The sequence below is a fragment of the Lynx canadensis genome, chromosome D1, assembly GCF_007474595.2.
Source record: "Lynx canadensis isolate LIC74 chromosome D1, mLynCan4.pri.v2, whole genome shotgun sequence".
In the NCBI taxonomy this organism is placed as follows: domain Eukaryota; kingdom Metazoa; phylum Chordata; class Mammalia; order Carnivora; family Felidae; genus Lynx; species Lynx canadensis.
Genome location: NC_044312.2, coordinates 44,523,343 through 44,548,185, shown reverse-complemented (window position 1 = coordinate 44,548,185; position 24,843 = coordinate 44,523,343). Strand labels below are relative to the sequence as shown.

Here is a 24,843-nt window from a genome sequence, read left to right as displayed (position 1 = left end):
CTAGCCAGGCTTACCACTGGTGTGAATCTGAGCAGCTCTATGGGATGATAGGTTACACTTTCAGTTCTTAAGAGTCTGTCATACTTAAACAGACTTTAAGGAACCACACTTCTCTGGGACAACATGGAATATAGTAATCTATGCTGCCAGTATTCTCCACATGTTTATTAAAGATACAAATCTTAATTGGCTAAAAAAAAAAAAAGATGATCTCATTGCCTTTTGAAGTGCTATAGGCGTCATTTATCACTTAGAGAAGTGCCTCACATAGGGGTAAATCATTGGCTGTTGGCTTATTTGCAGATAAGAGGTGACCAATAACTACTACCTGGGATACTGAGCATGAAGGATGGGGTGGGACTGTGGGCCACAATGGGAAACTGGCTAGTTGTTTAGGAAGATTATATGCAAAGTCCCTTTGTTTTGACCCTTTCAAATTCTTAGACATTTCCTTAAGAGTTCAAGTTGCCCATTAAGAACTAAAATATAAATTCTACATTCACATGCCTCTATGGGATGAACAGTCAAGGACTCTGCTGAGCTTGGAAAAGGTTCAGGCACATAACGCAGTCAGGTGTGTGAGGTTCTTGGCACTCTGTGCTCAGCATTGATCTTTGTTAACAATAAATTCTCTACTGTGTTCTGGGAACTAGAATTTGGTCCACTATATTCCTCTGTACCCTCCGGACCTGGAGGTCCTTTCCTTGGCTTAATGACTTAACCTTGCTCTCCCTGTCCCTTTGGACCTCACTTCTCTTTTGCCGAAACTCTGCTTTTGTTCTTTATCTCAACTTCTCTGTTTCTGGCTTTGGCATAAGTAACTGGTTCTACATCCAATTAACCCCATGAAAACCATTCAATGAGAAGGCCAAGGCCCCTTTCCCAGCACCCTGCCTCCCACAGTTTTCATTCACTCAGATATTTTAAACTTAAAAGACACAGGAAGCAAATGTCACTGCTTCAGCTACAGGGACCAGTGCCCCACACCTCCCCCCCCACAACCTTTACCTTAGGGTTTCCCCAGAGGAGCCCCTCCTCTTCCACAGGTTGACTAGGCTGCTGGACCTGCTGGCTGCTGAGGATGACTTGCCATCCCCCACATGCATGCGCACCACGGTAGATGTGGTGAAGGCGCTGCGCACGTTTCTCTCCGGTTTGGCCAGGATGATGTACACTTTTGGCACAAACATGCAGCCCAGCGCCACTGTGGCACTGAGGCTGACTGAAAAACACATGGTGATGATTTTGTAGTTGCTGCCAAAGTAGATTGGCACAAAGGCCAGCCATATGATGCAGGTGGTGTACATGGTGAAGGCGATGTACTTGGCCTCATTGAAGTTAGCTGGAACGTTTCTGGTCTTGAAAGCATAGAAGGTACAGCTCAAAATCAGCAAACCATTGTATCCAAGAGGAGTGACAACTCCTAGGTTGGTGGTATTACAAATCAGGTAGACTTCACGAATGCTTGGGTAGTCATGCATTATATCAGGAGGCTCCATTATAAAGAGGGCAACGATGATGCCCAACTGAATGCATATGAGGATGAAAGCAATCACTAGCTGGGCACAGGCACTCATGAACCTGGGCTTTTTGGTACAGATCTTCTTCTTGCTGCCAGCCAGGATCCTTGCAATACGATTGGTCTTGGTTACGAGGGCTGAGTAGCTCATGGCTGGAGAAAGACCAATACCAATTCTCTGAAGGTAGCAATAAATCTGTTTGGGCTTTGCAATGAGGCAGAAGGTACATAAGTAACCCAGGCAGATGCCAGCAAGGATAATGTAGCAGAGTTCCCTGCTGGAGGACTTGACTACTGGAGTATCACGGTAAATGATGAATACTGCAGTAACAAATAGGGTGGCCAGCAGGCCGAGGCAGGCAAACACAACAGCGGCAATGGGTTCAGGGTCACCCCAGCGAAGATACTGTACTGGGATCAGATCACAACCTGCAGAGACACAGACACATATTGGGAAAAAAAAGGAAGAAACATTTACTTGGGTCACTTGTGCCTAAGTTACAAGCAGCTGCCAATGACCCTTTCACTTTGACTACAATCTGCCCTTCTAATCTCAGTCTCCTATAGTACTCATTTCTTCATATATTCATTCATAAAATATTTATCTTTATAGTATTAAACACAGACTCTGGGATAGGAGCTGTTCTTGGTTCTGAAAACAAAATGGTGAAGAACATGTTCTTTGCTCTCATAAAAAATAATTGGGGAGGGAGTGCTTCTAAATAATTACTTACAACTGTGATAAAGGCCATTAAGAAGCACAGCATGGTTCCTGACACTGTGTAAGCAATAAAAGCCTCCTTCAACAGGAATTAGCAAATGGAAGTGTTGGTTTGGCTGAGTTTGGGGATTCAGTAGGTTTGGCACACAGAGATTAATTGTAAGGAAAGAGCTAGGGGGCATTGGAGGCACAAAAGGAGGCCACCTACCAAGTGTAATGGGTGGCCTAGATAAGGCTGGGAGGTAGGCAGCAAGGGATCTTGCAGTGCAGAGAGTCCTAGAGTAATAGGAAGTCATGGGAGGGATCTATGTACAGGAGAGGAATGGCATGGTCAGACCTGTTTTAAATATTCCTTTGGTTGCTGTGTGGATTTGGAATGAGATAAAAGTGTGGACAGATTTGAAAATTATTTGAGGCAATATAGAGAGTTTAAATGGATGTGGAGCTACGTAAGAGGTCAAGACATCAAGGATGGTGATCATTGGATCCATCTATGCCGTCCTTGAATCCACTGTATAGAACAGTTAGGATTTTCAGAGAACTCTATGGTTCCAGTGTTATCAAGAGAAGACACTTTAAAAGAAAAGTGGGAGGCAGGAGAGGAAAAATGACCCCAAAGACAAAAAATTGGCCTGTGTGGGAAGTGCCAATACTCCTAAAATTATTTTCGACTCATGGCTTGCAGGTTTTTATATCACTTCATTACACATCAGAAAAAAGTGACAAAACTTGGCATCATTTAGGTTATGCACCTTCTTTTCACATTTCTTTATTTAGGACTGTGGTCCTCAAACTGGGCTACACACTGGAATCACCTGGAGACATTTTTTTACAATACTGTGGCCTGGGTCTCAGTGTTAAGTTTCTAATTTAATTGGTCTGAGTATCAGGAATTTTAAAAGACACTTTAAATGCTTCTAAATGTGCAGCCAAAGATGAGAACCACTGCTTTAGCCACATTTCTGTGTGTGTGTGTGTGTGTGTGTGTGAAGTAGCATGTGTTACATTTAATAGAAACATAAAAATAAAGAAACTATCTTGAGTGAGTAGGAATGGAATTAAACAATCTGGAGCACTGGATATTTGAGGAATATTTTACTACTCGCCAACAAATATCCATTCTCCCCTTTATTCTCAGCAACATATCTCCAATTTCAGTTGGGGGTAGTAAAGGGTGCAGCTAAAACACTACATTTTCTAGCAACCTTTTTAGTCCAATGTGCTATGTGATGGTGTTTTACCCAGAGAGATGTAAGCCGGGAACTCCTTAAAGGAACATGACTCATCTTGGAGAGTACCCTTTTTGCCCTTTCTGGCTTTCTCCTTCTCCTGCCTGGAATATAAACATGGTGGCTAGAGCTCCAGCAGTTACCTTGGAATATAAGGTAACTAATGACAGAAAATGTGTTCTGAGTTTTGGGAGAGAAAAAATAGAGGGAGCCTGAATCCCTGTTAACTATGGAACCCCTGACTAGATCTAGACTATGTATATCACATTTATCTTGTTTAAGCTACTTTTTCCCCCTGATGTATGCAGCCAACCCAAATCCTAATTGATATAGGTGTAAGATTTTTCTATTAAATTCCCATTACCCATGATCAAGGGTGTTGTAGTAAGTGGTTTTGAATACTAATGGTTACTAGGAGGTACGAGAGATGACAATAAGTACTGGTAGTAAAGAAGCATTTGGTTCTTTCAAAATACGCCTAAAAGCAGCTCTTGTAAAAAGGAAACATTCTCTGTCCCTTATTTCTGCCTTGCCTGTCTCTTTCTTCAAGATCTCAGATTTCAAACAGTACCATTAATATTATTGTTAAATTCATTATGGGGTTTATTTATTTTTAATTTTTTTAATCTTTATTTTTTGAGAGAGAGAGAGAGAGAGAGAGCAAGCGCTTGAGCAGGGGAGGGACAGACAGAGAGGGAGGCACAGAATCCGAAGCAGGCTCCAGGCTCTGAGCTGACAGCACAGAGTCCAATGCAGGGCTCAAGCTCAGGGACAGTGAGATCATGACCTGAGCCAAAGTCGGAGGCTTAACGGACTGAGCCACCCAGGCATCCCAATTCATTATAGGTTTAATAGAATTTGTGAGTTAGCATAGAATTTTCAGCACAATTTACAAAATTGTTTCTATGGAAAAATGCATTCTTATTTTAAAAACTTGATTATTTAATATTGAAACGAAGTGCTTTTAACTTAAAAAATGTAGATGGCCTAGACTAAATATAATTATTTTGCATAATGTCATTAATTATAAATAAACACATATCTCATTGCTAATGAACATACCTGAATCCTTATTTTTAGGCATCTATGTTTACATATACTGATTATATGTAGGGATTCAATATTTGAGGCTTTAGTATACAATGGGGTTTAGTTTCATACTTATAGAGATTTGTTCCTTGCAGAGACTATTTTACAACAGAAAAATAGGTATTAATCACTCCTCCCCTTATTTTTCCATAATTGTTTGTTTAGAAGACATATATTACAATGAAATTTATTATCTACTATAGTTAATTCTAAAGGGTCCTGTTTCTCCTCCTAGGTCATGAGCTATTAATGTCCACAGTAACTTACTGGTATAGGAAGCATGTTATGTGGTACGTGAAGTGGGAATCCTTTCATTAGCTAAAGATAATGAACTGAAAAAAAATGTATAAATATTTATTACTTTTTTCTGCTGCTCTGCTAAATCTTAATTGCTTTTGTATAGATATAATTAGCACCGTAATTCTAAATGTTCTCCCGTGACAGCATTCACCACTATTTTTACATCAAACATATTCTTGAACTCTTCCTATGTAACCCATTAACATCATGTCTGAAACTAAAGAAAACACCATCAGATACATACATAGGAAGAAATGTACATAAGGCATGCCTCTAATGTGGTGTGAATATTTTCACAAATTTACAAGAATTTATACATTCAAATGCATGTTTTTTTTCATTTAATGTGAACCACTCAGAAGACTTTATGTTTAGTTTAATGATGCTGCCATTGCACAAAATACTTTTGTAACTATTCTCTCGGAATAGAAAATTGGATTCTGATTAGAGTGTTATAATCACTGAATCTTATAATTGGATAAGTTCTTAGAGTTTCCAAAAACGGATGTGCATCACAATCACTTGCAGAGTCTACAAAAATACAACTCAAGGGCCTAACTTAGGGGATTTTTAATCAGTACATTTGGGATAAGACAAAGGAATCTTATTTTGAATAAGCAAGCTCAATGATTATACAACTGATCACTGGTCCTTGGTTGGCAGCCCAACCATAAACTATTAATGCAGTGTGTGATTTCTCATCCAGTGTGTGAATGTCTTACATGATAATTCTAAGATGTGATCACCCTAACCCTACCTACAACTTTCCATAAACTATATTGTCTCAGGGCCAGGATTAGGGGTGGAGGAAGATAGATTAGAAAAACCATAGGTCAGGATGACAGGTGGAGGTTGGAGGTGAATACACTGGTTAGAAGGATATCACAAGAGGATAGTCATGGGATATAGGGCAAAAACTAAGTCATTGTACTCAAGGAAAGACTGGGCTGGTAAAGACATTTTAGACCTAGCATTGAAAAAGATTATGAGGCAGACAGAAGAGTCAGGAGAGAGGCTTTTAACCAAGTTGACAGCAATGCTATTAACTAAGATGAGGGCTGCGGGAAGAAAATAGCCACATTTTATGAGGATGATATCTAGTTCCAATTTGGACATGTTGTGTTTGAAATGTCTATGAGTTACTGAGTAGGTAGAAGCAGAGGTATATAAGAGATATCAGGGTGGAAGTTATAGCTTTAGGAATCATCTGTTTACAGGTGGAAATAAGAGACATGGAAATAAAGGCAATTAATGAGGAAACACACAGATATTGATGAGAGCAAAGCCTAGAAGTCTGGCATAACACCAATATTAAGGAATGGCATAGGAAGAACATATGTCAGGAAGACATAAGGTAGACCAGCTGAAAGGAAAGAAGTGTATCAGAAGTCAAAGGAAAGTGGTCAATTGGATGGCCCACCACACCTTTCTCTAACAATATAATTCAAGTTTTCTTTTTTAAAAAGCCTTTACAGGGGGATCACACAAAGCTTTGAGCTTCATGTTTACAGATATCTCTTCTGGGGATATATCTTTCTCTTATATCTTTCCCCTTTTACTACTGTTAGATCTACAGTATTTATTTGAACAAGGTGGTATCCTTCCATTGCTATATTCCTATCATGGAACATATTCTTCCAAATCTCAGAATAATGCTAATTCTATTATGAGATAAATTAAAATTCTCATTGATTACTACCTCTTCTGTGTGCATTGGTTTACAAATGCACTGAATGCCCTGTTATTTTTCCTAAATCTTTCTTTATTTCCTTCTTAGAATTACTGGGCATTTTTTTCCATTGATTTTTTTTAAGTCCCTCTTTCCTTCTTTGTATAATGGTAAGTTGCTGGAAGTAGTCTTAGTGTACTGGTCAGTTACTACATACTAGCAGGATATATAAAGTTTAACTAAGAATGTATCTATCTATCTATCTATCTATCTATCTGTTTTACTATAAATTTAATCAATTTAGCATATGTTATGTTTTAGATTAAAGAATCTTGATCATGTCAATGAAGTTCCCTCCTGGCAAGCATATTAGAGTTTCATAGAGGATGTACAACATTGCAGTCCTTTCTAGAAATGCAGATGATAAATACACTAGAAAACCAAAACCTATTTTCTGATAACATCTATTTAAGTAGCTATCTACTTCTCACTGTCCTCCTCTTTCATGCTTGATTCTTATTCTGTGGTTCTCTAGTATAATCTATCCTTGCATAGCTTGAAGTGATATATATTGAAAATACAAGAGGCTTTCTTTTTAAAGGTAGAGTGGACTGCCAAAACTGTATTATCCACATTTCATCTTGTGATTCCAGGAATGTGCTTTCCATACCTCTAGTGAGAGAATGGATACTCCACTGATTTCCTGAACACTTCAAAACAATATGACTGCTTAGCAATAACTAGTACACATGCTTATTTGGGGGGGCATTAGTCCTATAGGATTAATATTTCTGTAGTTAATAATTCCTAGACTATTATATTTTCAAATCCCATTCCAGGTGTCTGTTTATGCAGAAGGAATGAAGAGTCAAAGAACCTGGGATGGATTGCTGATATTCTATAAGTAAGTTAGGGAGGAACTCCTTAACAAGCTCCATATATTTTTTATTTTTATTTTTAAATTATTTTTTTAAATTAAAAAAAATAATTATTTATTTTTGAGACAGAGAGAGACAGAGCATGAACGGGGGAGGGTCAGAGAAAGAGGGAGACACAGATTCTGAAAGAGGCTCCAGGCTCTGAGCTGCCAACACAGAGCCCAACACAGGGCTCAAACTCACAGACCATGAGATCATGACCTGAGCCGAAGTCAGACCCTTAACTGCCTGAGCCACCCAGGTGCCCCAACAAGTGATGAGTACCATGCTTATTTCAGTCTGTTCCATCCATAGACCATTTGTCTGTCTTTACTCCTTTCTTTACTTGCCTAGATTTTGATTTCTAGGATGTTGATCTGATGATCTGAGATACCAGAAGAATGTAGACAGAATTCTTTCTGCATTGTTCATATTCCTGATCTTTTGAGATATAGATTAGATAGGTATAGATATAGGTATAGATATAGATATAGATATAGATATAGATATAGATAGATATAGATTTATTTATTTATCACTTCCATGGTTTAGAAAAATTAGAAGTGGTATGCATGTGTGTGTGTGTGTACGTTATATTTAGGTACTTCATTTTTCTTTGTAGCACTTACTATAATGTCATCTATCTTGTGTGTATGTGTATGAGAGAGAGAGAGAGAGAGAGAGAGAGAGAGAGAGAGATTATATTGTTAAGGTTTATCCTCCTCCTTTGATATAACACTCTGAGGTTAGGGAATTTGTCTTGTTTGCTCACAAATGGATCCCTGGTACAGTGCCTTATTCATATGGTTAACATAGCAATTCAGAAATTAATATATTTACCATGTAATGAAAGTTTATAATTTTCATCCTGGTGTATGGATCAAGTCATTTTCACAAACCTTTGTTGTTGCCTTTAAAAAGTCCCAAGTTACAGACTCTTGGTTTCCATTATAGATAGAAGTCTAAATTCAGTGGATTACACCTGAATTTTAGATTAAAGATTCTGGTAACCAGAGAGAGTGAAACTAAGTATGTCAAGAGCTTACTTCTGCCTAGAGGTGACTTGTTTCACATTGGAAATATTCCTGGTACTAACTTGGCAATGATAAATGCTTTATGATTGATGAATTAATCCAACTATGAGTAATTCACTGGATCTGAGAATCATGGGTGGAGGAAAGAGAAAGGCAGTATACAGAAGTCATTCATTAATAAGTGCCATCTAACTATAAAGTTCAGATTCACTCTTCTCAAGAAGGCTGTTAATTGTAACATGTTTTACTTTAGGCCAGAAAAGTTCTCAGTGAGGAAGGCTTACTCTAGAGTTGATTGATTTTTACTATTATAATCATGAAACAAAGCATACCATGATTACTCCCTGAAATAAAAATTTAGTCTGTATCCAAAATATTGGGTAAGTTATATCTGAAACTGCCTCAATAGGAAGCCACCCCATTCCTGTTTATGCCAGCATTACAAAAAGGAGGAAATTGGCTTTTATTGAGTGCCTGCTATATGTCAGGTGTTCTCTTAGATATTTTAGTAATCTTCATAATAATCAATAAGGTAGGCATTATTAATTCTATTTTATAATAGAATCAATTAATGTTTAATAAACTAACTTTTTTGGGATAAAAATCCTGTGGGATTTCTAATTGATTAATGGATGCTATATTAGGAGAGGGAAACTGATCAAGTGCCTCTTTGAAAGGGGTCTTAAGGCTACTTAGTAGGAAGGAGAATCATGATCAACAGTGTCAGCCCATGAGCAAGGAGGGGCTGGTGGTGGCATACATATTTGATATTTGTTATCCTCACAAAAGTCCCTGCCTTCTTCTGAGAAATATCATGGGTTCAAACTCATCGGCAATGTTCTCATCCTGGCACACATGTCCTACACTGCTGGACCAGAGACACTGATTTTTAAGTTGTTGCTTTTGCGTCCCTAAAGCTTTCTAGTGTAGAAATTTTTTTGAATGGGCACCAAATCCCCAAGGATTGATTGTGAGATATTTCTAACATTGCCACATCGGGGACTCACAGCTATCCATTTATTATTGGATCCAGCCTATATCATGCCTTTCATGGTTTATTGAATATTTTTGTTTTAGATTCCCTTAATAAAATCCCCTCAGAGAGCTGACAACTCAGGGCTATAGCTTTTATTTAGTTTTTATTTTTGTTCTTTTATATTGTTATATTTAATAGGGGAGTTTGAAATTGTATGGAAAGATTTATTTCATAATTAAAGCATAAAGGATGATTTAATGATACTGCAGAGTACCAAGGGGAAGGATTATCATAGATGCACATTTGTAGCGAACAGCTTTGAAAAATATGACTTCCGGTCATACTGCGGATGAACAAGAGAGGAAAAACACAGTGTATGAATTTAAATAGTAAAATGTGCTGATTAGAATACTTTGCTCCGTTTTTACCTTTCCCCTCTCCCTTTTCACTAGCTAACTCCTCCTGACTCTTTCATTTGACAGGTCCTCTGAGGATGGCTTTTCTGATTTCCTGACCCCTAAGGGCAGGTTCCTCTCAGGTGGACAACCTCTTGGGCCTGTGTCTATCACAGCACTTCCACATTTTTTTTTTGCACATAGTAGCACAACTATCATGCTCATAGTGAGTCTGCATGTCTATTTTACCTGGTAGACTGTGAGAAATTTGAGAGCAGGATGCTGCACCTTTGCTTTTGTACTGTGCTTGGCACACAATAGGGAGTTAAACAGGTTGAATGAATGTGTGATTACATTAAAGAAGAAGAGGGACACAGAAGACTGAAACTGGACCACTTTCTTAACACCATACACAAAAATAAACTCAAAATGGATGAAAGACCAAAATGTGACACAGGAAACTATCAAAGTCCTAGAGGAGAACACAGGCAGCAACCTCTTTGACCTTGGCTGAAGCAACTTCTTACTAGACCACATCTCTAGAGGCAAGGGAAACAAAAGCAAAAATGAAATACTGAAAATTCATGAAGATAAAAAGCTTCTGCACAGTGAAGGAAACAATCAACCAAACTAAAAGGCAGCCTATGGAATAGGAGAAGATATCTGCAAATGACATATCTGATGGGTTAGTATTCAAAATCTATAAATAACTTATCAAACTCAACACCCAAAAAACAAACAACCCAGTTAAGAAATGGGCAGAAGAGGGCCAGACACATGGCAAGATGCTCAACATCACTCATCGTCAGGGAAATACAAGTCAAAACCATAATGAGATACTGCCTCACACCTCTCAGAAGGGCTAAAATTAACAACACAGGAAAGAACAGATTCTGGCAAGGACCAGAGAAAGGGGAACTTTCTTATGCTGTTGGTGGGAATGCAAACTGATGCAGGCAGTGTGGAAAACACTATGAAGGTTCCTCAAAAAGTTAAAAATAGAACTACCTTGTGGTCCAGCAATTACACGACTAGGTATTTACCAAAAGAATACAAAAATACTGATTCAATGGGGCAGATGCACCCTGATGTTTATAGCATTATTATCAACAATAGCCTAATTATGGAAATAGTCCAAATGTTCACTGACTCTTGAATGGATGAAGAAGACATGTTATACACACACACACACAGGAATATTACACAGTCATCAAAAATAATGAAATTTTGCCATTTGCAATGACATGGATTGAGCTAGAGTACATTATGCTAAGAGAAATAAGTCAGATAAAGACAAATACCATATGATTTCACTCATATGTGGAATTTAAGAAACAAAACAGATGAACATAGGGGAAGGGAAAAAAGAGGGATGCAAACCATAACAGACTCAGCTATAGAGAATAATCTGAGGGTTGCTGGAGGGGAGATGGGTGTGGATGGGCTAAATGGGTGGTGGGCATTAAGGAGGGCACTTGCTGTGATGAGCTCTGGGTGTTGTATGTCAATGATGAATCACTAAATTCTCCTGAAACCAATATTACACTATATGCTAACTAACTGGAATTTAAATAAAAATTTGAAAAAATTTAAAAAATAAAAAAAAGAGGGACAATTGAAGAAGTGGGAGACATGCACTTTATTTTCAACTTACATACAACTATTTCCTGTGAATGTGAGACTTTTACTCAATTTAAGTCTCAATTTTTCTACACATGAAACAGAAATGATACAGAATTCCAATCCTTTCTCTTGCCTATAGTGAGAGCTTTAATCTAGAGAAATTCTTGTAGAGGAATTCATGTATGAGAAATTAAAGACTGATTACCTGAAAAGCATCAGTGAAGCAATTTATAAGGACTGAGTGTACAAAATGCTTAAAAGTATTTTTGTGTTTGGGGTGCCTGGGTGGCTCAATCAGTTAAGTGTCTGACTTTGGCTCAGGTCATGATCTCACAGTTCATGAGTTCCAGTCCTGCATTGGGTTCTGCACTTATAGTTCAGGGCCTGCTTTGGACTCGGTGTCTCCCTCTCTCTCTGCCCCTCCCCTGTTTGTACTCTCTCTCTCTCTCTCTCTCTCAAAAATAAATAAACATTTTAAAAAACCCTACTTTTTTGTGTTTTCCTAGAATAAAACATTAAAGTCATCCCTTTAAAACCAATAGACTATTAATAAAGTTATACATATATATTATCAGCTGTAATGAGTGTTTTACAATTCATTTATATTTATTTCTATTAATTTTCTGGCTTCCCAGGCCCTTTCCTCTGGTTTTAGTCAGACTCTTATGATTTTTTTTTTTTCAAATAATCTGCATACTGGAAGGCATTTTCCTCCTGTATGGCTGGTCTTCCATCAAATTGTTCAGAGGCTTTCTGATTTTATGACAGAAGTTTTGCTGGTCCCACAGTATTCCTTCTGTGTTCCCATAGGCCCTGCCACATGGTCTTGATTATTATTATTATTATTATTATTATTATTATTATTTTTGCCTTGGAAATATGTGAGAAATGTTCTAAGGCCTGGGCTTACTTTATATTCCCTAAGGCTGGTTGCAAAATTACATGTATACTCTGCCTTGGATTTTGCCCATCGTTTCTCTTCCCAAGCCTACTAATTCCTGAATTTTAATAAGAGTCATAATATTGTATTTCTTTTTCTTCAAGATTTTATTTAAATTCAAGTTAGTTAAAATATAGTGTAGTATTAGTTTCAGGGGTAGAATTTAGTGATTCATCACTTACATATAATACGTAGTGTTCATCCCAGCAAGTGCCCTCTTTAATGCCTCTTGTCCATTTAGTCCATCCCCCCACCCAACATCCAACACTTCTCTAGCAACCCTGTTTTTTCTCTGTATTTAAGAGTCTCTTATGGTTTGCCTCCCTCTCTGTTTTTATCTTATTTTATTTTTCCTTCCTTTCTCCTATGCTCATTGTAAGTATTTCTTTTTTTTTTCAAACACTTTTTTTAATGTTTATTTATTTTTGAGAGAGAGACAGAGCATGAGTGGGGGAGGAGCAGGAGAGAGACACAGAATCCGAAGCAGGCTCTAAGCCCTGAGCTGTCAGCACAGAGCTGGACACGGGGCTCGAACCCACAAACCGTGAGATCACGACCTGAGCCTAAGTCGGACGCTTAACTGACTGAGCCACCCAGGTGCCCCTCATTGTAAGTATTTCTTAACTGAGTCACCGGCATATATGTTATTAACTAAAATGCTCATGTTTACTATAAAAAGAAAATATAGGAACAGAGATTGTTGGGGCCAGATGAATGCCTTGTCCTACCATCAAGGAGATTAAAGATGTTCACCTAGCACAACTACAGCATGCCACTCACTTCTCCGTTCAGTGCATATTATTGAGCACCCACTCCATTCAAGGCACTTGGCCTGTGCCACGATGACACAAAGACAGTCATTTATTCCTTTAAACCAGTGTCTTGGTCAAACACTCGGGCTCTGTGACTCTACTCTTTAGGCACTGTGCCGAGCACTATATACATATCTTCTTTAATACCCCACACTCTACTAGGTAGGCACCATTATTTCATGCATTTTTAATTAAGACAAGTAAGGTAGGATTGGAGCTGGAGAGCATTTGAAGTGAAAGGAACCACAGGAGGAGAAAAACAGATGTGGAAAAAAGAGGAAGAAATGTAAAGAAACGGGTGAAATGCAGAAATCAGGTGTGCAGAGCCATATCTCTACAGCCTCATAACAGAGCGTCATAAGAGAATTATAATATTTCTGGCAATTACTGCTGAGAGTTCAAATGGGAAGTCAGTAAAAGCTTTAGGAGGGAAGATCATAATCCCTTCCTGCCTCCATCTCAGGGGTTAGAATGAGGACCATATAAAATAACATGTGACTTGAAGAGTGGCATGATAATTATGAAGTGAGAAAAGGAGGAAAAAGAGTATATGCATAAAATAGTAGTGACTCAACATCTGCTAAATTGCCTGTGTGTTTTATTAGATTGTCCTATGTTCTTCTGGGGAAAAGCCAGGCCCATTTCATCTTTCTAGCCTGTTTATATATATACAGCCCCAAGTAAATGGTATTATATTGCCTTAAATTGTTTGTAAGTACAAGGCAGCACATATGCTCTCTAAATTTTTCACTTGACTTAATGTGATTTTTAAGAGGTGGCAAGATAGGAGACATTTATCTGTTTCATATTACTCATATAATATACCAATGCTTTATGAAGCATTTTCCAAGTGGGCTAGGTAATGTAGTGGTAGTCACTGTGTTATAATGTTTTATGTTGTTGGGGGGAAATGTGATAATTTATTTTGGGTAAGCTATATTTATCAAAAACTGAAATCAATGAAACCACATGATTTTCTTCAGTCTGGTTATATCAGAGTGGTTTTTGACCAAGATGACATTGTTTTTAGCCGCAAATTTATCATTGTGAAGAAGAATGCAATGCACATTTTTCATTGCATGGTTTTTGGCAAGATGAAAACTGGCTTATGTTCTCTTTGAGACTTATTTTGAGAAGTTCCTTTGAGAGAGGGCCTTTTAGCAATTTTATTTCTCCTGGCACAAATAGTGTTACATTTATAAATACTCCAACTTTTTGACTTATTTGGTGGGATAAACATATTTATCAGTTAATGAAAATTAAGAATTTGGAAGAGTAAGAAGGCATTTTACAATTTTTTGATGTATGAGCCCTGGAATTTCATTAAAAAAAAATCATTGTTCTTTTCAGCATGAACTAAAACAGCTTCATCAAGCTCATTATTTGAAAAGGACAACTGCACAAAATTTTTCATTACATTTTAGAGATCCTTTTAGAAAGGATCCAGTGATTCATGCTCATTTCCATATTGCCTACAGCATCGTATCAAAGAAAAAGCAAAAGTTTTATAAGGGCTTTTACAGTAAGGCTTGAACCTTATTTCTGTTACTTTACTGTGCTTTACAAGCACAGATATTTTACATTTTCAACCTCGGTTTTCTCTAAAATGGAGATAATGATTCCAACCTTTTTGGAGGATAAGGGAGATTAGCTGGCAGAACACAAAATTCCTATTAAAATGGGTGTCAGTTACTCAACACATGGGGATTTGTTTCCTTTCTTCTATTCTGTAATTGGTTTATTCAGCAAATATTTCTTGAGTATCTATTATGTTCTAGGAGCTTCATATTCCAAAGTGAACATAGCATGCAAGAAAAAAGAAACCCTACTCTTTAGCTTAATAGTCCAATTGGGGATACTGACAATATGCATATGATCAATAAAAATAAATTAATACATAAACAAAATAATAGAATAAAAGGTTATATGTGAATGTAGAAAATCAGAGGTAGAAAAGGGTAAGGAGGGATAACTGGTAGTATTAAACAAGTTGCTCAGAGTAGACATTTGGATAAGGACTTGGAGGAAGGAAGGATAATACTTTGGTTGTTGGGGGTGGAATATTCCAGGCAGAGAGAACAACTCGAACAATGACCCTAGGATAAGAGCCTTTTAGGTGATCTGACAGAAGAAAAAAAGGACTAATGTGTTAGGGGAAGGGGAGATGAAGTGAAGGGGAAGGTACTCTAGAGATATAACAAAGGGCCAGATTACATAGAACGTAAATTTGTAAGGACTTTGACTTTGAATGAGATAGGAAACCATTGCATGTTCTTAGACAGTGGAGTAGCATGATCTGGCTTACCTTTCAAAAAGGTTTCTCTGTTTAGGGTATTAAGAAGTGGCTGTAGGTAGGGGCAAGGGTAGAATCAGGAATACTACTTAGGAGGTATTTCAATAGTAAAGGTAATTAATGATGATTTCTAGGACAAGGGATCTTACAGTGGAGGTAGTGAGAAGTGGTAGAATTCTGTAATTGAAGAGTCAGTGGAATTTCCTCATTGATTGATTATAGGACATGAGAGGACACAAAAGATGATTCCAAAGTTATTGGCTTGAGCTACTGAAAGAATGGATTTGCCATCAGGTAAAATATAGAATGCTAAGGGGCAGAGCATCCTTGGGTATGAGGAAGATAAAGACCTGGATTGCATCTGTGGAAATGTAGAGTTTGGGATATCTATTAGACATTCAAATAAATATGTCTGGTAGGCAGTTGAATATTCAAGTGTGGAGACTAGATGAGAAGTTGGGACTATATATTTAAATTCAGAAATTTCTTCAGTGTATAACTGAGAATAATAACATGAGACTGGGTAAGATTACCAATGAAGCAAATATAGATAGAAAAGACTGAGCCCTGGGACCCTCCAAAATGCTATCCTTAGTTTTATTTCAAACACATAGCTGGATATAAATGTAAAAATGCTGAAGTCGACAGATGCTAGATCCCTTTGGGGAGGATTAAAAATATATTTTTTTCTCTTGTGATTGAGAAAAATAGAAGTGGATAATGATGCCTTCAATGAAACCAGAAAACTTTTGATTACTGAGAGTGATTTAAAAAAAAAAAAAAAGATGCTCTCTCCCTCTCTCTGCCCCTCCCCTGCATGTACTCTCTTTCTCAAAATAAATAAAAAACTTGCTATAAAAAAAGGGGGGGGGCTGGGTGGCTCAGTCAGTTAAGTGTCTGACTCTTGATTTCCGCTCAGGTCATGATCTCACATTTCATGAGTCTGAGCCCTGTGTCGGGTTCTGTGCTGATAGTGCAGAGCCTGCTTGAGATTCTCTCTTTCCCTCTTCCTCTGCCCCTTTCCTGCTTACTCTCTCTGTGTCTCAAAATAAACAAATAAACTTAAAAAATGCTATAAAAAAAGATGGCAAATGCCTTTTAGTTATGGCTCATGACTACTTTTCTGGGGTTTTCAGATCACCATTAACGCACTGTAATCCATTCATTTAGAATCAGAAGGCCTAAGAAGAAAATCTGAGTAACCTTAAAGGAAATGCTTATAATAGTTATAAAAGTTAGTTCAATGGCTATTCTGTGCCATTCACTGGGCTAGATAGTCATTGATTTAAAGGATCTTACTTTCAAATGTGGAAGACACCCCATAGAGAGAGATTGGAACCTTTTCCAGATTTTATCATTCATTCAACTTCAATCAATTAATCTATACCTGTATTATTTTCTCATCACTATATCTTTTAAAATTTTATTAATACTAGACTGATAGTATAATTGAACTGTTAACAGGTACTGAACTACTTGCATACTATTTAATTTCTCCAATAATTCTTTGAACTAATTACTACTATTACCGCCATTTTATGTAAGCTCATTTTATGAAGCTCAGAGAAGGAAATTTGCGTAAAGTCACACAACGAATCGCTGATGGAGTATAGATTTGAACATGGATATGTCTGACTCCAAAGCCTTTTGATTTAAACCACTATGCTGTTGACAGAAAATAGAGATGATTTGTTGCAGACATGTCATGCACACAGCCAAAATTCTCATCTGTATTTTTTTATACTACATTTGTCATAAATTCACCTTCCGTAGTTTGTATTGGTGTTTATGTAGCAAACTTAAGGAAAATCTAGAAGGTATTTAGAGATCTGGTAATTGCATTGTTTTTTTTTTTTTTATTTATTTATTTTTTTTTTTTTAATTTTTTTTTTCAACGTTTATTTATTTTTGGGACAGAGAGAGACAGAGCATGAACGGGGGAAGGGCAGAGAGAGAGGGAGACACAGAATTGGAAAGAGGCTCCAGGCTCTGAGCCATCAGCCCAGAGCCCGACGCGGGGCTCGAACTCACGGACCGCGAGATCGCGACCTGGCTGAAGTCGGACGCTTAACCGACCGCGCCACCCAGGCGCCCCTGGTAATTGCATTGTTAAACAAAGTAGTTACTTTCTTTTACCTCTGGTCACCATTATGATGTTTGGTCTTTAGAAAAGGATAGTCCCCATAATATCAGCTTTGTAAGAAGGGCAAATGTGAAATAGTGCTTTACTCTTTCCTGAATAGCTTTGTTATTTTGGAAAAAAGTATTTTCAGACACATTCCTCAGATATGATATGTTGTAACATTACTTAGAGTCTTTTTCTTCTGCTTGAAAATTCCTCTCCATTTTACCTGGTTAACTTCTCATTTCACATGCATTAATTCCATTTCCTTCCAGAAGGTACTACAGAACTGGCTAATTTTCTCTTCTCAGTGTTCCTGTAGTAATCACTGCATACTCTCATCCTAACACTTTCCTTCGTCCTTTGTTCCTTTCCTTTGTTTATTCATCCATTCCTTTATTTCCTCTTCTTTTTTTTTAAGTTTATTTATTTATTTTGAATGAGGGAGAAAGTGCAATTTGGGGAGGAGCAGAGACAGATGAGAGAGAGAGAATCCCAAGCAGGCTCCACACTGTCAGCACAGAGCCTGATGTGGGGCTCAAACTCAGGAACCATGAGATTATGACCAGAGCTGAAGCTGGATGCTTAACCAACTGAGCCACCCAGGCACTCCTCCTCTTCTTTCTTTTATTCTTTTCATTGGACAAACATTAAATCAGTTTCTACTATATGCTTGGCATATTTAATATATTAAATTGAAATTGCCTCTTTATTTGTATATTTGTCTGCCCAGGCCCTGGGATACTTGAGGGTGGGAATTGTATCTCCATGATCACTGTGTCCAGTGCCCAGTGCTATGTTTGAACCTTGTTAGAACTATTTGCTCATGAGTACTATCCTCTGTGCCGCCAGTGAACCTGCCATATGGTTCATTTATAGCATGTATCATATGTTATACTCTTAATGCAATTATTTAAGTCAGCCCTCTTCTGTTATGGACATGTGATTCTATATAAACGGAAAGTCAGACACCTTCCATTTACATCTCTATCAGTAGAACTTAGCACAAGTTGACAACAGTATAAAAACTTGATAAAAGAACTTTTGCTGAATGAATGATAGAATAATCAGCTTGTATAACATATATTCCTATTCAAATTTTTCTCTAACCCAGAAGCCAAGAAATTAGGTTCACCATTATGAAAACCTGTTCCATTTTTAATATTAACAGAAACTATTTATTACAATTGTAGTGATAAAAATAAACATATTTCTCATCTAAACTCATAACACATCTACCCTAAAGAATCAGAAGCAATGATATTCAATACATGGCAATAATTTTTTACCCCTTTCCTCATCTAGATTGAATTGTAATAAATAGGCAGCACATTTTAAATGAAAATATCAGAGTGACTTGGAGATAATTAACATATGACCGGCTTGAAAGCTGAATTTTTTTTTCTTTTCTATGGTTTTCTGGAAAAAAACAAAAAACAAAAAACAAAAAAACAAAAACAGGACTCCAAAACGTGATTGTGGAGAAGGGAAGGTGGTAGGGCATAATACGGTACAATCACAGTACTTAGGCTTGATTTTCCACTAGTTTGGTCAATTAGTCACTAGTTTGAGCAGTTTACAGAATCTTCCTGGGTCTTAATTAATTCAATTATAAAATAATAATATCTACCTCATAGGATTCAAAAGGATAATGCCTAAGGTAGTTATAATTTTTGGTAATGAAAATCAATCCTCCCTATGATTTTTTTAATGTACTTATTTATTAGAAGGCAAAGAAAAGGGGTGCCTGGGTAGCTAAGTCGATTAAACATTAGACTCTTGATTTCAGCTCAGGTCATGGTCTCGTGGTTCATGGGATTGAGCCCCACATCAGGCTCTGTGCTGACAGCACAGAACCTGCTTGGGATTCTCTGTCTCTGTCTCTCTCTCTGTCCCTTCCCCACTCTCTCTCTCTCTCTCAAAAATAAATTTTTAAAAAAGGCAAAAAAAAAACCTCCCAAGAAAAGTGGGACAAACTGAGGAACACAAATGAAGTAATTATTTGTAAGAAGAAAGTATCTGAAATGCTGGAGTTATAAAACTTGTCAGTGTTTTGTCCCCTTGGAGCTCATCCTCCAATCCCTCCCAGGTTCCCACCAACTCCCTTTTGTTTGACTCTGTTCTCTTTTTCTCCCTTAATGAATATACAAAGGTTTCAACCTCCAAAGCAATTAGGTAACTGAGGGAACCAAAGAAACTTCCCAGAGAATGTTCCTATTGACATTAAAATGCTGATAGGCACTGCCTTCCTTCTATTTTACAGCTTTGCCTTTAAAATGAATAAAATACATTTCTTTATAAGTGAAAAGCAGGAATTCATTCTAACTTCCTGTCATAAAGCTTCTCACTGAGTTACTTTTTGAAAGTCATGTTGTTTTTGCTTTTTCCTTTCAGTTGGGTTTGTTGGAAGGTTGCCAGAGTTGGCAAACCCACCTGAAAGGGTTTCTGTGGCTTGGGCTTTAGACTAAGGAGCCAAAGATCTGCTACTTTTAACCTAACCCAAATTCTTTGAGAGAAAACAAATTAAAGATTCTTTCTAGGACAGTTTTTGCATATATCTGGTGGGGAATGGTGTGCAATGAAGAAATTGTCTTGGCAGAGGCTGTTAGGGAATTCTCTGAACACTGAACCCAAATTGTTGCCTTCCACTATTCCCCTCAGCCCCCCTTACTTGCTCCAGCCAGATTATACTTTAGTTACTGTCCTCTCTCAGGGAAACAATTACCTTCTCTTTTTGATTTTAATTCCTAATCAGATCTCTTCGTTGCTCTTTATTCCCACTACATCATCATAGTCCAAAAGACAAATAGATTCACATTGTGATCTGCAAAATTTCATTGCTGTGGTTTTCTCTTACCGCCTTTTAAAATCCCAATTCTAATCTTTATTTTTAAATTGTATCTTTCAGTACTCAGTATTTAAATAGCTCAACTAGTATGAAGTGTCTTAAGTTATAAAGATTGTAAACATGCAGGGAATTACAGAACAAACATAAAAAAAAAATCTAGATTTGGCAAACAGTGATATTTCGTCATGATTGTTTCAAATCAAACACACAGAGCTTACAGATAAAATTGAAACCTCTTTCCTAACTCCCACCAAACTCCCTCCTTTCTATCTCTGCAGATTAAACCACTGCTCTGAAATCACTACCCTTCCTGTTCATGCTTTTAAGCATATTCACTCTCTACATTGCTATTTGTATAATATTCATAAAACAGCCCACCCTGTTTGCATTTCCTTTCTTATTCAGTTTTTGGATATTCCTGGAGGTGATAATTGCCTTGTTTGAAACTATTCTTTCCACTAGAATGTAAACATCATAAAGGCAGGGAATTTTGTTTTGGTCATGGGAATATTTTCAGCCCTTAGAACATTGCCTGGGACAGAGGAAGTGCTAGGTATATATTTGTTGAACAAAGGACTAAATGATTAAATAATGGTTTTTAAATTCCATTAGAATAAACTTCAAAATATTTCCCATGACTTGCAAAGCCCTCCAAGGGTTGATCTTGGCCTCGCTTGTCTGTCTTATTCCCTCCACCCAATACTCTGGGTTGTCCTCAGTTCCTGTATTCTATGTCCCAAACACTCTTCTCCTCATTTCAGTTTGGCCAATGTCCACCTTTACTTTAATTCTTGCATGTACTCTGTCCACTGGGGCAAATTTTCATCTCATTTAAGTTGCTTCCACTGATTCAGGATCTTATGGCATTCTGGTCCCCCCTGTTGTTAACACTCAACATCTTACTATTCTCTGTCAACATTTAGGATGATAATCTCTTTGAGGGCAGGGATCCCATTTATCCTTTTCACTGCTAACATAGATAAGAGTGCTAGACAGAGAATAACTACTTTGTTCTCAATGGATTAGGGACACTGTCTATGTTGTGCCCTCATCCTCCAGTTTTAAATCTAAATTTTATTTTAGTCTTCCTGGTTTTCATGCCAAATTCTCTTTATCTGTCTTCCTAATTCCTAGTTCCTGGTTCCTGATAATTATGATAGCTATTAAGAATATAGATAGCTTAAAATTTATTTTAATGGCTTCATTGATGGAAATGTGTGCTCATAACATAATTCAATATTATATGCATACACATATATGTGTGTATGTGTGTGTATGAAGAAGTAACCCATAGTCCCAGCGCTCACATACATGTTTTCCTAACAGTGAGTAACCTTCATTTCAGACATCTTTCCATTAATATATACATATATACAAATATATGCCTGAATATATAGACATTAATGTCAGTTGTTTGCCACATCTAGTTTGTTTGTTTGTTTTTTTTTTTCTAAATAATCATTCAGTTGTTAGTAGGCTCAAATCTCTTAACCACACTAACAGTCTTACAGGATTGTGTTGGGATTAACTAAATTAACATTTGTAAAATGTTTCAAACAGTTCTCCTTTCACACATATAGAAAGCATAATGTATGTGTTAGTTGCTATCCATTATCACCATGAGGGTACTGACCCAAAGGTGACCTGAGCTGTCATAGGCTGAAGTAGGGTAAGTAAGTGGGTAGAAGAAAGACTTAAAATACTCCCTGAAGCTAGCCCCAAGCTTCTCTGTGGCAGCTTTGGAAGAGCTGAAGTCATCAGAGCAGTCTTCTGGCTAGAGAGCAGCCCCAAGTGATCTGTTACTTTGAATCAGGGTCAGTGAGATAGGGTTGCAAACAGCTATAGGCTCCTTGGGAAAATTCTGTAGATCTCAATTAAAGGTTAAACTTCACATAATATCAATGTGGAGACCTTTCTAAGTTTGGCATTTATTCCCCCTAACTTCTTCTCCTCTACCCTCACATACACACAAACTCACATGTATGCATATAGCCAGAGGAAAAACATTTCATTCTTCTGCTTGAAAACCTCCACTGTCCCTCCACTGATTTTTTTTTAATTTTTTTAAATCTGTATTTAACTTTTGAAAGAGAGAGAGAGAGAGAGAGAGAGAGAGAGAGAGAGAATGAGCGGGGGAGGGGCAGAGAGAGAGGGAGACACAGAATCCAAAGCAGGCTCCAAGCTCTGTCAGCACAGAGCCTGATGCAGGGCTGGAACTCACAAACCGCAAGATCATGACCTGAGCTGAAGTCGGACACTAAACTGACTGAGCCACCCAGGAGACCCTGTCCCTCCACTGTTTACAGGAAAAAGTCCAAACTCCTTAGTTAATAGCTATTTTCACAGGATGACCCTAATACCTGCTTTCATTTTCATTTGTTACACTCCCCATAATTTTCCTGCAGGTTGACATACATTGACTGAGTGCCTGCTCTGTGCCAGGCATTCTGTTACATGCTGGGAATGGTAATACGATTGACATACAGTTATGTCCTTGAGAAACTAATGATTCAGTAGAAGAGGCAGATAAGGAGAAAGACCATTAAAATCCAATTTGAAAATTGATGTAAAGAGGGAAGCAGAATTTGTTTTAGAAATACAGAATAGGGGGCTTATCAGTCTAAGTACATCAAGAAAGATTTCATAGAGGTGACATCTGAACAGAATAAGGAAGGGTGAGTAGGAGTTACTCAAGTAAAGGAGGAGGAGAAGTACCTTCCAGGCAGAGAAGATAACACATGTATGGGCATGGAAGAATAAAATGGCATTGTATGTAGAAAAGTATTTAAACAGCCCTTGATACTAGAAGGCAAAATCATAAAGATTTGTAAAGTGGTACTGATTGAAACTAGAAAGATTATAAGAGGGTGGGGAAGAGAGGGAATTCTGAATGCCATGTTGAAAAACTTGGAATATATCCTGTAGAGATATGAAAACACTGGTAAGTGTTGAGCAATGAAGTAAATGGGACAAATCTGTACTTTGGATACATTATCCAGCAGCAAGATGAAAAGTAGACTTGGAGGCATGTGGCATACATTTGGGAGTAGGGGAATAAACTGGCAAATTACTGCAAGGGTCAAGTGTGAAATCTGAGAACCTAATCAAGGGAAGAGTTGTACAAATGGAGAAGAAAGGAGGGAATAAGAATATTTAGCAACTCAAATAGCTGGGCTTGACCAGTGACTGGATATGCGTGGCCTGGCATAGAGAAGAGTCTAGGATGGCTCCCTTGGTTTTGCTCACCATCTAGGAGAATGGTGGTGCCATTAAAAGCCTTGATCTGGCACACTCTAATATGATCTTCTTCACTTTTTAAAAAGTGAGCTGAAAATTATGCCTCATGATTAAGCTTTCTGGAATTCTCCCATCTTAAGTATGCCCTCCTTCATTCTTCCATAATACTTTGTTCATTCCTTATCTACCTGCAGCAGTTAGTATACTGTGTTGTTACTATTTACATATTTTTCTTCCACTAGATTATAAGTTTACTGAAAACTTAGATTGCATTTTGAATTTTAGTTCCTACTACATTTTCTGGCTCAAACTAAGGAGTTTGTTAAATTAATTCAGACTTCATTTGTTAAATTAATTAAGTCATACTTGAAAATCTCAAATTTTATGTCAAACTGATCTTGTCTTAAACCAAACTACTGGTCTTTATCGAAGAATGCATTTATTTCTTTAGTTTTCAAAGCAGAAAATTTGGTTCCCTTACTTAGTATCTCGTTTAGTCCAAGACACCAAGAACTCTTGCCTGCAATGGCAACATGCTGTAACCACCCAACCTGTGTCCCTTCTCCTGCTTTCCGTCCCCTCCAAATCATTCTCCTGCACAGCTACTAGAATTATATTTTTGAAAATATACATTCAATCATATTGGGCTTTCTTCTTCTGCTATACTCCATGCAATGGTTTCTCATTATACTTTATATCAAACATTCAAATCCTGAACATGTGCTATGAGGTTATACATGATCTAGTTCCTGCTACCTTTCTGATTTTCCCATTTGTTTCCACATAGGCAGACCTTAGGTGTGCTTTTCCCTTAGACAGAAATGCCCTTTTCACCATTCTTGGCTAGCTATTTCTATTTGTTATTCAGGCCTCAACTAATGTCCATTTCTTCAAAGAGAACTTTTATAACTACAAATTTAAATTGTATCTTCCCTAATGTTTTCATTTTTATTCTAGTTCTTTTACTTTATATTAAACACAATTTGTGTGTGTGTGTGTGTGTGTGTGTGTGTGTGTGTGCTGTAGCTCATTCATTCAACTACGTTTATTGCAGGCTTTATGTTTAGCACTGAGTTGGCTCTAGGGATACCAGGATGTATGAGTTATCAGAAAGTTCAA

At 37.4% G+C, this 24,843-nt stretch overlaps 1 protein-coding gene across 2 annotated transcripts in view; it reads right to left on the bottom strand.

Moving 5' to 3' along the window:
* Nucleotides 1–24,843, bottom strand: part of GRM5 (glutamate metabotropic receptor 5) — a 521,413-nt gene that overhangs the window by 55,619 nt on the left and 440,951 nt on the right. For both annotated transcript variants that reach the window (XM_030333012.1, XM_030333014.1), the window contains exon 8: nt 1,009–1,948. In XM_030333012.1, coding sequence (XP_030188872.1) covers nt 1,009–1,948 — 940 coding nt within the window. The remainder of the gene's footprint in view (nt 1–1,008; nt 1,949–24,843) is intronic.